The sequence below is a fragment of the Fusarium fujikuroi genome, chromosome FFUJ_chr01 (genome assembly GCF_900079805.1).
Source record: "Fusarium fujikuroi IMI 58289 draft genome, chromosome FFUJ_chr01".
Lineage (NCBI taxonomy): Eukaryota > Fungi > Ascomycota > Sordariomycetes > Hypocreales > Nectriaceae > Fusarium > Fusarium fujikuroi.
Window position 1 is genome coordinate 3,363,967 of NC_036622.1, and position 14,549 is coordinate 3,378,515.

At 49.4% G+C, this 14,549-nt stretch overlaps 3 protein-coding genes; 1 reads left to right on the plus strand and 2 right to left on the minus strand.

Annotated features, from left to right (window-relative positions):
• Positions 1-515: 515 nt before the first annotated feature.
• On the minus strand, positions 516-5,522 carry FFUJ_01067 (QDE3-like protein; the record flags this gene model as incomplete). Its single annotated transcript, XM_023568063.1, has 1 exon — positions 516-5,522. The coding sequence occupies one exon, from the start codon at positions 5,520-5,522 to the stop codon at positions 516-518; it is 5,007 nt and encodes a 1,668-aa protein (XP_023424467.1).
• A 1,333-nt stretch (positions 5,523-6,855) lies between these two features.
• On the plus strand, positions 6,856-12,760 carry FFUJ_01066 (related to ankyrin repeat protein; the record flags this gene model as incomplete). XM_023568074.1 has 7 exons in its annotated part: positions 6,856-7,527; positions 7,584-7,670; positions 7,750-9,117; positions 9,185-10,305; positions 10,353-11,135; positions 11,186-11,433; positions 11,484-12,760. The coding sequence occupies 7 exons, from the start codon at positions 6,856-6,858 to the stop codon at positions 12,758-12,760; spliced, it is 5,556 nt and encodes a 1,851-aa protein (XP_023424468.1).
• A 309-nt stretch (positions 12,761-13,069) lies between these two features.
• On the minus strand, positions 13,070-13,859 carry FFUJ_01065 (uncharacterized protein; the record flags this gene model as incomplete). XM_023568086.1 has 2 exons in its annotated part: positions 13,070-13,588; positions 13,791-13,859. 2 exons carry the CDS (start codon positions 13,857-13,859, stop codon positions 13,070-13,072), a joined length of 588 nt encoding a protein of 195 aa, XP_023424469.1.
• Between the last annotated feature and the right edge of the window lie 690 nt (positions 13,860-14,549).

Here is a 14,549-nt window from a genome sequence, read left to right on the forward strand (position 1 = left end):
AAGAAGTAAAGGGTTCTATGCAAACAGTTACCAAAGCCGAACGTTGCTGGTCCGTTGTATGATTTCTCTTTTCACTTTGTCATGTGCATGTTTTGTGACAATCAGGCTTTATTTTCGTCCATGCCATGGCACAGGTGCCTTACTTAGCTACCTCAATGTATAAAAGCAGGCCTAGACTAATGCAAAGCTCCTTGTTTATGCGTGCATCCCAGAAACGCCGAGGGTTGTGCGGTGTATAAAATCGAAACGAGTTGAGGCCCCCAATCGCCGCCCATGCAGAAGAAACACCATCAACTCCCGCCCGCTCAAAAATCACTGTCATCCACCTAATGTTTGGAGTCTCGATTCTTCAAAGTTTCGTGGGAAAGGGGTATGATCAAAGCCCATGCATGTCATTGAAATGTTCATCATCCATCCTCCACTTCTTCCCTGCCAATTGTATCCGTATCCACATATCCATGCTCTAATAGTGTCGGGTTCGTGAATCAAAAAGAAAGCTGCACTTGATCTCTGCTTTACATGGGCATCAACCCTATACCGCTCTTCTTGAGCGTCTTTGGGGCTGCGCCGGAGGTTCTGCCTGCTGTCGACGAGCCGCTAGCTTTACGGCTGGAGCTGGCACCAGTACTTCTGCGTTTTGTCACGCCACTTGTAGGTTTCTTGCTGGGGTATCTTTTCCCTCCTGCGTACTTCTTCGTACCTCCGCTGCTCTTGCTAGACGCTCGCGGCTTGGCCTGAGTTTGTGTGCTGCCAAGGGTCTGAAGCCTGCTGTGAAATGCCTGCACATCGGGCCTTGAGCTGCCGTTGAAGTAGTGCGAATCCTCGCCGTCTTCATCCTCAAGGGCCTCATCATCCATCTCGACTTCCGAGCTGATAAGGTCCACCACGTCCTGATCTCGGCCACCACTCCGAGGATCCATGGCTTCTCGATAGTGATTGTAGTGTTTCTGCAAAATGCGGAGGATCCGGGGGCCGTAGTCGTTGACTTTGTCGGGGTCGATGCCTGGGATCCTCCGCATCTTCTCGGGGGAGGTAGTCCAGTGAATAGCCATGAGTCGGAAGTCCTTGTCGGTAAACAAAGGCCTTCGCAAGCTTTTCTGGTTGCGAATCTTCTCCTCTGTTTGTTTTGCTTCCCTCACAAAACTTTCAACCATGTCTCGGTGTATTTCATCCAGGCTTCCCATGTCGGTATCGACCAATATCGGCGGCCCGGAAGTACGAGAGGGTGGCTTCGCCGGCCGATGTTGGGGGAGATTATCAAAGGCGTCGTCATAGTCATCATCATCGTCCATTACAAAGCCTGCATCCTCCCACGAGTATGATGTTTGCCCAGTGTTCCCACGATTAGTCTCGGTCGTCCGCGACTTCTTTTTCTGCCGGCCGACAGGCGAAGAAACGTACGTGGAGGGCATGTTCGAGGCTTCTTCCTCGGCCGATGCCTTGCTGCCTTTCTTGGAGCGAGACTTGGGGGTTTTCTTGGCTGCACCAGGCTCCGGCACCTGAATCGACAGCATCAACCTACGTTGACCCGAGAGGAACGATCGATATGTTGGTCCGAGACGCAGATATTGAATCGCCATGCCATGGCGACCAACCTGGTTATCCTCATTGAAAGCCTTTTCAGCCGATAACTTGTCGATGACTCGGATCAGCTCATGTTTCTTAAGGCCCTTTGCCATGCCATGCCACTCGTCAGAAAGTTCTGCTTCATTTGTGGGGTACTTTTTCCCCAAGAGGATGTCAGAGCATTGCACTGCCGTGATGCGGTTCTGGGCTTGGACAACTTTGATGGCAGCAACGGCATATTCAGAAAAGTCCTGTTGCTCGAAAGTCAACCCAGCCTTGCAGTTGTCGCAGCTTTTTCTGCATTGTGTTGCAGAAAAGTCTTCCCCGAAATAGCGAAGGATTTCAGTTCTTCGACAATCAGATTTGTTGTCACAAAAAGCCGTAACCCTATTCAGCATAGACATTTGGCGTTCTTTTTGATCATGGCTACCATCTCCATCCGCAATCAGCTTCTTCAGGACTCTTATGTCCGCCTTTCCGTAGAAAAGAATGCAGTCAGAAGGATTGCCGTCTCTGCCTGCGCGGCCAGTCTCCTGATAATAGCCTTCCAAGCTCTTTGGAAGACCATGGTGTATAACAAACCTCACATCAGGCTTGTCAATGCCCATTCCAAATGCGATTGTAGCAACCACAACTTTAACCTGTCCTCTCTGCCAGGAATTCTGAACCTCGACCTTTTCCTGAGGATCGCAACCTGCATGATAAAACCTCGCCGTTATACCTTTATTCGAGAGGCTTTCAGCAACCTTTTCAGCGTTCTTTCGTGAGATTGTATAGACAATTCCACTCTGATTTGCATATCTGGAATGTATAAGAGAAGAAATTGCGTCCATAACCTTCTCGTTTGTTGTCTTCGGCCGGACTTCGTAGTACAGATTCGGACGGTTGAAGCTTTGAGAGAAAATCTGGCAGTTGTCCATTCCAAGGTTGTGCCTGATATCGACAATGACATTCTTGGTCGCGGTAGCTGTAAGGGCCATGACAGGCACTCCTGGGTACTTTTGACGTACCTGACCAAGTATCTTATAGTCTGGGCGGAAATCGTGGCCCCATTGACTGACGCAGTGTGCCTCATCGATCACCAGACGTGCGAATTTCCCTTTTCGATGAAGCGTTTCCAGCCCGTTGTTGAAGTTGACATTTTTGCTCACCATCTCCGGGGTAACATATAATAGTTCCAGAAAATGTTCCGGGCTTTTCTCATTGAAAGCACTCATGACTTGCCTCTTGTATTCAGCTGAGCACTCTCCATTGAATGCAACGGCCTGTATCCCCAGAGCTTTCATATGATCAACCTGATCTTGCATCAAGCTGAGCAATGGCGACACAACAATTGTCACACCACGAGTTTTTCCAGTCTTGACAACAGCCGGCAGTTGGTAGCACAGTGACTTGCCACCGCCCGTCGGCATTAGTACAAAGGCATCTTGGCCACCAAGCGTAGCATTGATTGCCTCAAGCTGGTTGCAACGGAAACCCTTCATTCTGAATCGATCTTTAAGCATCCTCTGGACTTCGGATGACCATGAGTACTTCATCAGCTGGGCAGGGATCGCTTCGGTAGCCATCAAGGGTAGCGACTTGTTTGATACCGCTCGTGACTTTGCCGCTGCTGACGCATTGCCCGACGTCTCTGAAAAAATCTTCCTCTGGTCTTGCGATTCGGGTGCCAGAGATTGACGGATCTCGTAGTCCTGTGCAAAAGCGAGCATCTCCTCATCGTCGCTGAAATCACTGAATTCATCGCCCGCTCGGTGATGTGTCGCCTGTGGCGTCCGTCGGCTACTGCTACTCAGATGCGCGAAGATGTTCGGGGGCCGGGCCTGGATACGAGACTGAATGTCTTCCGAATCCGATGGCTCTTCGTCACTGATATCAAACTCTGCATCCACAGGGATGGGGCTTACTGGCCTAGACTTAAGTATCCGACCCTGTTGATAAGGCGCTCCTGATACTCTTGTAGGATCTCTTGGGAATAGTGCAGAAGGGTCGGTATCCTCCTGTGAAAGAACGCTCAGCCCTTGCGATGCTTCAATTCTAGAGGCTGGGGGGTTCCAGGCGTTTGTTTTGGGTAACTGAGTCTGATGAACCACTTGAGTGCCCGTTTCGCTGGCTGGGATGGCATCTCGTGAAGCCATCGACATATTGACATTGTTTTGGAAGACGGGTTGAGTACCTAGTACGACAACTGGTGTAGGGGCTGGACCAGGATGTAAGGTGTTAGTGGTAGCAAGAAACCCACCAACATCGAGCCTAGCATCCCGAATGCTTTTAAGGAGGCCATCCTCAACTTCTTGGATTTCATCCGTAAGATCATCTAACCGAACCTCGTCCTCATCTGTATCGAGACTCTCCTCATAGGCTTGAGCGATCTGCTGAGCCAGACTCTCTCGTTTCTCGCCGAGGATTCTGTATTCTTCGACTGGGCCAGCGAGTTCCGCGATAGCAGATCGTTGCCGCTTCAGACGCTCCTTCTCAGCCTTGACCTCTGCACGTTGCGGTTTCGACCATCTTTCGTTTATTGCCTGCGAAAACTTCTTTCCATTTTCTTGAATGAGTCTATCGAGAAACTCCGCCCAATTGGCCAGGGCATTTGAGTCGGAAGCCAATTGTTTGAGGAGAACGGGTTCTTGGCTGGAGAGAAAAAAGACTTCACCACATGACTCGTGAGGAGCATCACCAGTTATCAGCCTATTAGACTGTGAGCTGTTTGTTGTGCTTGTTGGCTCGCCAGTGATAGTTGAGCCAGACGAAATTTGACGTTGGGAGGTCGTATGGAGATCAATTTTGACAGCAGATATAGGGGGCTTGGGATCCGGCGACTCAACGCTATCGCTTCCAACCGCTGAAGACTTCAAAATAGTGACAGAGTCATTATGAGACGGCGGTGTAAGAAACTCGTCATCAGAGTCGGGGATAACTAGCTCATCCCCTGTAGGTATTGTATGTGGCGGTAGCGATGGTGCTCGAAGTGGTGACTTGGTGTTACCAGAGCTTGCGGGTGCCTTCAAGAGGTTTGAAGAACCTTCCAGGTCCTGGTTGGACTCATTTAAGGGGGCTGTCCTCTCTTCGCCGACAAACTGGCTGCGAACCCGAGCTGAAGGCGACAGCATAACATGGTCTTCCTCGCTGATCGATGGGATGTCGCGGATTTGACGAGTTCGAGCACTAGACAGACCATTCTTGCGTCGAGCGGACCGGGTCGGGCTTGGAGGTGGAGGTTCGGTGCCTAAAAGCTCGTAGACGTCCGGTAGATCACCGAAATCGCTAAATTCCTCTTTGGAAATCTCATTGCTCTTCCTCTTCCTACCGCTTGACACGGCCGGCTCGGGTTCTGGTCGAGTTGCATAGTCTTCGCGCCATAGCTTCACGTCACTACCGAAAGACAATGAATCGGAAGAGGCAAAAGTATCGTCGGTCAAGTCCATATAATCAATACCGCCAGCCTTGAGCTTTGGGAAGTCGGGACTACTCGTGGGCTGTCGGGCTGAAACTGATACTGGAGCTTGTATCTTTTTTGGTGGCGGCTCATTCGATCGTTTGAGAGTAACATCTCGCTGGGTTGAAATGTCCGGAGTGACAGTTAAAGGCGCAGGGCATTGCTGTGGTTTCGAAACAAGACTGGGTTTCTTGGTTTTTGAGCTGAGCGCAAGGCGTCCCATGACGTCTTCCTCGTCGTCGAATATCACCTGGTCCGTCTGCCGCGATGTTGGACCCAATCCAGCCCGTCCATTGGATGTACCCGACGCGTCGCTTCCTCCTCGAGTAGCGACTTCAGGGTGGTCAGATGTAGTAGTCCTCTTGTTTGGTCGTGTTTGCGAGCTTGTGTGTTGAGATTGAGGCAGGGTAATCTGAGAAGAGTCGCTACAGACTGGAAAAGATGGCGTTACAGGCCTGGAGCAGGCTTGATCGTTCAACAGCCAGGACAAATGCTCGGCAAGGTTGTTGCGAGTCATGAAGCCGACACTATGATGTCGGAGCGTCTTTCAGCTGCCTTTGTCAGAAACATCGAGTAGTTAGTCTATTGTGATGTTTCGAGTCGTGGTAAAACGATTGAACTGGAAAAGCTCTGCTTGTTATCATGGCCTAGGGTTCGGAGGTGGCTGTCCCGCTCTAGCGCGTCACGCGTTTGGAACTAAAGTGGGAGGTGCGAGAGCACGTGATTCACTGTTCTCGTAATTTACTGCCAACCTACACTTTGCAGTATGATTTCAAATCTAGAGTGAGATGTGCTATTGTAGCGGTAGGTATTTAGCCTCTGAATGGCTCCCTTTTTATTCATTTCTATGGCATAAGGTAGTCTTAGTTGTTACCACCAAATATCGAAGCATGCCATGGGGCAATTGCAGTTTTATACTTCGTACTGTACCATTGATTGCAACTCAATCGCAGAGGTATGTAGGTATTATTCAAGCTACATGGACGAACAGAATAGGATGGTTGTTTATCCAAATGAAGATACCGGAAGACAACAGATGGATGTTTCATAATTTGGTACAAGTCTTCACGAGATCGTATAATTTATCATATTCCATCAATTGGCTTACACCTACTAAAATAGTCTGTATTTAGTCAAGCTCTTAGCTAACTGATCAACCGTCAGTTTCGACTCGAGTGGAATTTAGGGGTCTTCTGCCTGACTAGAATCCCAAACAGTCCATCGCCGGCCATTTCGTGACGCCTGGTGAGAAATATTTCCAATTCACGCTGTCTCGCCGCGACCAAACCATTGAATGTGATAACGATCATCTCATTAAGCAGATGCTGCCTTCCAAGCCAGGCATCAGTGGGTCTCTTTGGTCAAGATCACGAGCTTTCGCGTGTTGATTGCTCGCCATTTTAGGCAGCACATACCCCTGTACCCCAGGAAGCTGCCACCAACACGCGTTGTGGGACGCGGTCTAACCTCACTGATATTTAGCCTTAGGGTAGTGGGGTAGAATTCTATTGATGGCGGTAGGGATGGCTTCAGCTGGTCAGGTCAAAGAGGAGGGGTTGACAGTTGAGCAAGTTCCATTTATATGTACCTACCAATATAAAACTGTTGAGAAGTCCTCTCTTGTTGAGTAGTTCTTTCTCTGAGTGCCAATAGCTTGATATCATTTTCGCCTGATTACTATAACAAGATCACTCTGGGTCACCTAAATTGAACGAGCTCAGTACTTCGCATCTCTGTATTTTTTCCTCTCCTGTACAGCCTCAGCTTCCTTCTTTTCTTCTTCCCTATTTCCCACTCCATCCTTCAATCTCTTTTTCTTCTTCGCCCGGAATTCCCGATCCCCAACTAAAATGGACAGCCTCCCAAAACTCCCTGCTCCTCATTCGGAGTTGGCGAAGTACATCTTTAACCACAAAGACATAAAGATCACCGACATCATGAAGCCATACCGCGAGTATGAGGCAAACTTGCGATCTATATATGCGCAAGATCGCCAGAACCCAATCCTCCGTGACCCCTATCTCAATGTGGTTCCCCTCTTCACTGAGAACACCAAGTTCATCACCACTCGCGCACGCAATCTGGACGCAGAGTCTGACGAGGAAAAGTCAAAGTACATAATGGCTCTTCCAGATGACAAGCGTCGTGCTCATGAATCCCCTGCGACGGTTGCAAACATCGAAGAGTTCCAGAAGAACTTTAACATCTTCTCAGAATCATCACTGGCTGACTTAGACTGGTCGAACGTTGTGGCTGCTGGTTCTTCAGTCGTCAACTGTCTCCTGCCTGTCCCTAAAGAGTTCAACACCACCAAGCGAAAACTTCGAGAGTATTACCACGAGAAGTTCTGCCCTGCTTCCGATGTTGATCTCTTTCTGTATGGGCTCAATCACGATCAGGCTATCGACAAGATCAAACAGATTGAACAGGCAATCAAAGATGCTCTTTTGAACGAGGTAACAGTTGTGAGAACAAAATACGCAATTACAATTGCTAGCCAATATCCTGTTCGGCACATTCAGGTACAGAACGCCACACTGCCTCACGCCTACCATAATGATGACTGATTGTATCCTAGATTGTTCTCCGCGTCTACAAATCTGTCAGTGAAATCCTCACTGGCTTTGACATTGACGCTGCAGGTGGAGCATACGATGGAACTCAGGTAAGTCAGCATTCATCATGAGAACAAATTGTCTTAGCAAGGGGATCCGGAGTTTTTGGCTTTGTCTAACAGGAGTCAGGTATATGTGACTCCCCGGGCTCTTGGTAGCTTCATCACGCAAATCAACCACATTGATCTTACTCGTCGAAGTCCTTCTTACGAGAATCGACTGTCAAAGTATTCACACAGAAACTTTGAGGTCTACTGGCCAGAGCTAGATCGAAACCAGATCGATCCAACCATCTTCGAAAGGAGTTTCAGAAGAACTCTAGGCTTGGCTCGTCTCCTTGTCCTTGAACGACTTCCAACCACCACAGCTCGAGATACTTATCTGGACAAGAGACGTGAGGAGCGAGGCCGGCCCAGGGTTTATAGATCCCACCAGGTCCTCCATGGCAACATCAAGGACTACCATGAGGATGAAATTGCTGATTGGCTGTCTGAAGAGGACGTCAGTAACTATCATACCTTCACTGTGCCTTATGGGCAGCACTTTAATGCCAAGCGGATCGAGAAACTCTGTTATACGCGCGATCTTCTTCTCAATGCAGAATGGAACCAGCCTGATGATCGAGAGGTTTACCTTCATCGCCATCCTGCATTCTTTGGGCGTGTAGAAGACGTGATCGAAGACTGCTGTGGCTGCTGCCCAGAGGCTGTTACGGACCAGGAAAAGGAGGTTGCAGAGAAGGAGGCTGAGATTTATATCAAAGGCAAAGTCTCCTTTTTGATCGATGACCCTGGCCGACAGCAAATTGGTTCTTTCAACCCTCTGACTGAGCAAGACTGGACTGATATGGCGTATGTGGGTAACGTTACCAGGCTTTGCCAGTCAATTGTCGATGGCGACGTTGACGACGTATCAAACTGGCTAAGCCAGGAAGATGCCGACCCCAACAAGAGAGATTATACCGGCAGAACACCTCTCCACCTCGCCGTAATGACATCTACGCCAGAGGTCATTAAGTGTCTTGTTGAGCGCGGTGCACGGCTAACTTCACGACTGGCGGACGGCAGGAATGCCCTGCACCTCGCTGCTTCACGAGGCGATGTGGAGATTATCAAAATCTTGATGGAGAAGTCAATCGAAAACGAAGAGGCTGAAGAGGAACGACAGGACAAGAAGCGCCGAGCAGCAAAGAAGGCCAGTACTGGCAACAATGACGGGGTTCATGACAAGGACGTTGCATCAGATCCCGATGGAGAATCCGATGGCGAGATGGTTGATGACGAGACAACAGATGCCGATGCCGCATCTATGACTACTGGATCTTTTGTCAATATTAAGCAAGTTGAGGCAGAGAATGCTGAGGATCTTGTTCCCGAAGAGTCACAAGACGAGCCGGATTTCTTCAATGTCGACGCCTTAGCATGGGACCTCCAGTGTTCTCCTCTTCATCTTGCCATCGCAGAAGGCAATGAGGACGCTGTCAGGGTTCTTTGTGACGTAAGTGAAATCAATTTGACCCCCTAATCCAGATTTCAAGGAGTTTCTACTGACAAATATTACGCAGTACGGGACCGATTCGATTCTGCCCGTCAAGTCTCTTGCGGAACGTGGCGACAGTCGTGTGATTCTGACACTGGTTCTGGCCTTAACACTGCCTACTGATAAGGCCAAATCGATGGCAAATCTCCTCATGCGACTCGGCGCCACATCTGCCCAAGCTGATTCAAAAGGATGCACTGCTTTCCATAGATTTGTTGAATCTGGAGAGGTGGAACTCATCGATACGCTCCTGGATAACGACAAGATGGGCATAAAGGCAGCTATCAATCACATGGTCTGCGATGGAAGTTATTGGAACGCAGAGACTATTGCTCCGATCAACACTGCAGTTCAGAGTGGTGATGTTGCTTTGGTGTTGAAACTACTCACTGCTGGTGCTGCAGCTCACATCGACTTCGATAATTGGTTGAAGTCCGCCAAGGTCTCCGACATGTCTGGACGCCTGGGCAATCTGGAGGCCAACCAGAAGATGTATAAGGAGACCGTGGAACAGCCATTGATCACCGCCATCCGATCTGGTCGTACAGATGTCGCAATCAAACTTCTTGAAAGCGGCGCTGACCCAAATTCACTGAATACAGAGACACATCGGCTAATCTTCAATGAGTATCAGAGAAACTGGAACAAGGGTCAATCAGCTTTAGACCTGGTCCAAAAGTCGCTGAAGCGTCTTCGTGGATTCAAGGTTGAAACGGCCGGACCTGTGAAACCAAGAGAAACCCCAGGGATGGATGAATTCCTGGGCCACTTCACTCCTGGAAGTTACTCTCATTGGGTTGTTTCAGAGCAAGTGGGGAGTCAAAGGAGGTCGTTCGCGTCTCGTCTCAAGCGATATGAGGAGGATATCAAGAAGAATCCAGAGTCCAAAGGAGTTCCCGAAAAACTGGACGCGATCAAGGAGCTGTCAGCAGGTTTCCAAGCTCTTGAAGAAGAACTCATACGCCGAGGTGGGAAAACCTTCGATGAGTTGCATCCTGACATTAAGACGAATCTGAGGAACAACCCCTCAAGCACAAGTAGCCGAACCAAGGACGAGGAAAAGGCCATCAAGCCTTTCGAGTTTCACTTCTCATTCAACAATGACCGTGATATGACGGAAAAGAGAAGAGATGGTTACATTGAGCTGTAAGTACATCCAGATCGCTTTTCATTGACTTATCTAATGGGAACAGAATGGAGGCTGCATGGGCGGGAGACATTGAGAAGGTCAAGGAGCTCTCCCTTCAAGCCTGGGGTGCCGAAAAGGATCAACCACCGCTCAAGATCGCTGTCTCGGATAACATGGGCAACACTCCTTTCTCGGTAGCCTTCCATCGAGGACACCATGACCTAGCAAGGGCTTTACTTGAAATCGTCAAGGCACAATGGTCTCCGCCCAAAAAGGATAAGGTCCGCTTCAGAATGGAGGCTGGCAACGAAGACGAGGAGTATGAGTCTGATTCCGATGGCGCTGATAGCTGCAGCGAGAACGAACCACGAATAGTGTCTGAGAAGGTACAGGACAAGTTCACCATCGACGATATTGGGCATGTTTCTATGGAGGTGGAGTCTCATACCAAACCCCTCCAGATCTTATGCGAATCGGTTCCAAGCTGGTTGGTTGAGAAGGGGGAGGTCGTGTACCGATATCAGAAGAGGAGTTTGTTCGTCCACACGTTCGACACCAACGATACGACTGGCCTCAAGCTCCTTTTAGATTTGGCACAACACTATTCAGGTCAGAAATTTGAAGGCGATGACGCTGATCAAGAGGACGAAGGCTCGACCTGCGGCTTTACCTTCCCCCAGTCGGATTTCAAGTGGGCAGTTGAGCACGGGAAGACTCAACTGCTCGCCCTAGTGATCAAACGGACTGGGGCAGGCATACCACTTGATCATCTCGTCAAGAAGAGCGGTGTCGAGCTGAAGCGAAAGCCGCGATATTACCAGGGACTGACCGTCTACGGCAGGAAAAGGTATGAAGTAGCGTCTATCGTCTTATTTAATCACCACTAACTCTTCACAGAAAGGATTGGGCAAATGCTGGACGTGGTATGGTTATCAAGAGCAGCGGACTGAGGACGCCGCCTCTTCTCCATGCTGCTCTGGGTGGTAGTGTGGAGAGCGTCGAACTCTTCCTTGGAGATGCCCCGCATAGGTTGTATGGCGAGTTTGCCAAGTCCAAGGCCTCCAAGGAGGACTCAAGATTCAAGCATTTGAAGGAGAGTCCTGGCGGATTCGACCGCGCAATCTCCAAGTGGCTTGGGGCCGATAGTAAGCACTTCAACCAAAAGCTTTGCAAACAGTACTGACTTTGTGGACAGATGATCTCGTGATTCATTGCGCGGTTTTGGCGCATCCTGGAGACAATGCTAACGAGCTGCTTGAGTATCTTGTTGAAGCTTGCCCAGATTTCATCGAGAAGAAAAACTCTGAGGGTGACACACCGCTGATGGTAGCTTGCCGACTTGGAAGAATCGACGCTGTCAAAATCTTGCTGGCAGCCAATGCGGATCAGTCGACTCGGAACCAAAGGGGTGAAAACATCCTCCATGCAGCAATCGAACGCAATCCCAAGGCATATCAGCTTCGTGAGCTGCTGGATCTCTTGGACTCAGGCCTTTGTAGTCATCTTTTCCTCCAGCGAAAGAACCTCAATGAGAACGGCACTACCCCCGTACACGCTTGGATTTCCCAAATTTCAGGGATGACGTTTGGTACCAACAACCACAACAGTTACCGCAGATATAACATCTCAGGGTATGCTAAGCCATACATTGGCCAAGAGAAGGAATCGGTCCTGATGCTCAAGCTCCTTCTCAAGTATTCTAAGGGCGAAGAACTTGAGATGCTCAACGGTGCAGGGGACACGTGCCTTCACACGGCGATTATGGCTGGCATGATTGCCGCTGTTCGCGTCTTGATAGAATTCAAGCCCAGTCTTGTCTACCGGGAGAACGCCGTCGGCCGGACTCCTGCTGAGCTCGCGCATGACAAACTCACTGGCCAGAAGTTTACCATGTCTGACAAGCCCAGCATTCAAGACCGAAACCGCGTCCAAGAAACCTTGCGAAAGAACTCGGAGGAGTTTATCCAGGAAGCCACTATGGACGCTCATTCAGCAGAGCAGAGGAGGTCGCTCGAAAGTCTGGGGCTCAGTGACACCTACAAACCACAGGAAGTTCCTCTGATTTTGGCGTCCATGGGCGTTGAGAAGAACCGTTCAAGCAGAAGGCTCGAATCTCGAAGCATCGATCTCGTTTTATGGGACCTCTGCTGCACCACAATGAAGCAGCATCCCGGGAAACGCCGGTTGGTGAGCTTGAATGAAGCTAATGATGTTGCTAAGAGATTGGGTGAGAAGTACTCAGCGTCAAGATATTTCAGCGTTCAAGCTCGGGTTGATGACGATGAAGTCGATCCCGATGAAAAGGAGTCCGGCACGACGGTTGATTTTGCGGTCCAGGAGATGAAGTCTCGCCTGTCTCAGGCCTGGGAGATGAAGCGACGCCATGGCTCAAATAAGAGTTCGTCAGGCTCTGATTACGGTCATTCTTCCGGTTCCGATGAAAGTTCCGATATCTATGAATTACCATATTGAGGTGGTATCTCTATGTTGTGGCCATCAAGGCAAAGGATTTGATTTCCTCTCAGCTATGCATCGATTCTTCAATCGATACTCACCAAGCTTGCGGTTTGACTTTTGAGGGCTTTGGGATTCATTTACTTGTTATACGGCTACCATGTTTGGTTTTCTTTTTTTCACATTCGGAGACGAGAATGAATTGCTGATGCGAGATGGTCCCAACTAGTCATGAAATATCATTCGTAAAAGAAAATGAGAACGCCATTATGTTTAGCTTATCTCTGTCAACTTGTAAAACAAATCGCAAAAGTGTGTCAAACTCTCCTATGAGACATAGACAATTGCCTGAGGTGCACCATCACCCCAGATTCCAATAACTGCCATGGTGAACCCCAGAGCAGAGAAGGCTGTTCTTGCGATGTAGCTCTGGACGAGGCCCTCCACCTCCACTCTCACCCCCTCGCCGTTGATATCAATATCTTCCTCACTGGCAGGCTCGCTGTGAGCGTCGCCTAAAACCTCGTAGCTAGCCTCCATTTTAGCTCTTGAGGATTGCCGAGGCGCCGATGATGCAACATGTCGGGTAGCAGGCGCGGGGATGAGAAGGGGAGCGACGGATGAGAGGGTGGCGAGGAGACCTGTATAGAGAAGGTAAGGGTGGCGAGACGATCGAGGAGCGAGAGCAAAGCTGATGAGGAAGGGCGCGGAGGCGAGAGAAGTGAGGGCGAGGATGGGTGTCTTGAGAACAGCGTTCAGAGAGGTGAGACCGTGGGAAGCGGAGCTAGAAGAGGGAAGTCGGAGCAGGACGGGGAGGGCGAGAGAGGTGATAGAATAAGAGACACCCTATCCATGGAAGACAAAGATTAGTAAAGATTGGTAGGAACTCGATGGTATGCGAAGCAGCATACAACGAGGCACAACAATATAGCACAACATGATTGCACGAGGCCAAAGACAAAGGTATTTGCGAGCGTGGATTGGATAGAATCCTGTGACATCACTTGATGCACAAGCCGCTAGGGTCAATGGTAGAATCTGAACGTACCGTCAGTAAGCCCAGCGAGACGGTGCCTACAAACTTGAGGACCGAAACGCTCGTTCCTGTCGCAGTCATGGCTAATAGCTTGCTTCTTTGCCAATGGTAATTATTCTCTCGGCGATGTTAATGGATAAGCAAGATATCCCTGGGTGGGGGATAGATTAGTAGCAAGTAATGATGTGATTAATGAATGGGTAGGGATAGTTAGGTACGAATAGCCTACCAGGCCCCTGCTGGATTATCCTTTCCCCGGCGTGGCCAGTAGCCGCCCGTTTGTGTGAGTGGGGTCACGAGGGGTAATACCAGTAAGGCTAGGCCTTCTTACAAACTAAGGTAGGTACTGTGAGCCTCATACTGTTATAAGTGATATGGAGGTTAGTACAGTAGTTTTTATCTCTTGTCAAGGGCGGATCTTCACAAGCCTCTTCGGAGCTTCTTTTTTCCCCCAGTCTCTGGGTGCTATAGGTTGTGACTACGGAGTACGATAGAAAGCACGCGTTTGAGGTTGGCGCCTCCGCGTCTAACGTTAAAGTGGACCACGTCGCTTAGAGAATTGCTTCTCCACTGTCGGCGCAGAAAACTCTAGTTCGTGATTCTGCAATTTCTTCATTTTCTTCTTTCTACTCCTAACAAAAAGTATGACAGCCACATTTACTCCTGTAAGTTACACCGCACTTGTTTCCTGTACAATCTCGCATGATGAGCTCCTTTTTTCAAACCCTCCATTTCTCATAGGAAGAGCCGTCTTAGACTGCTCTCGGCATA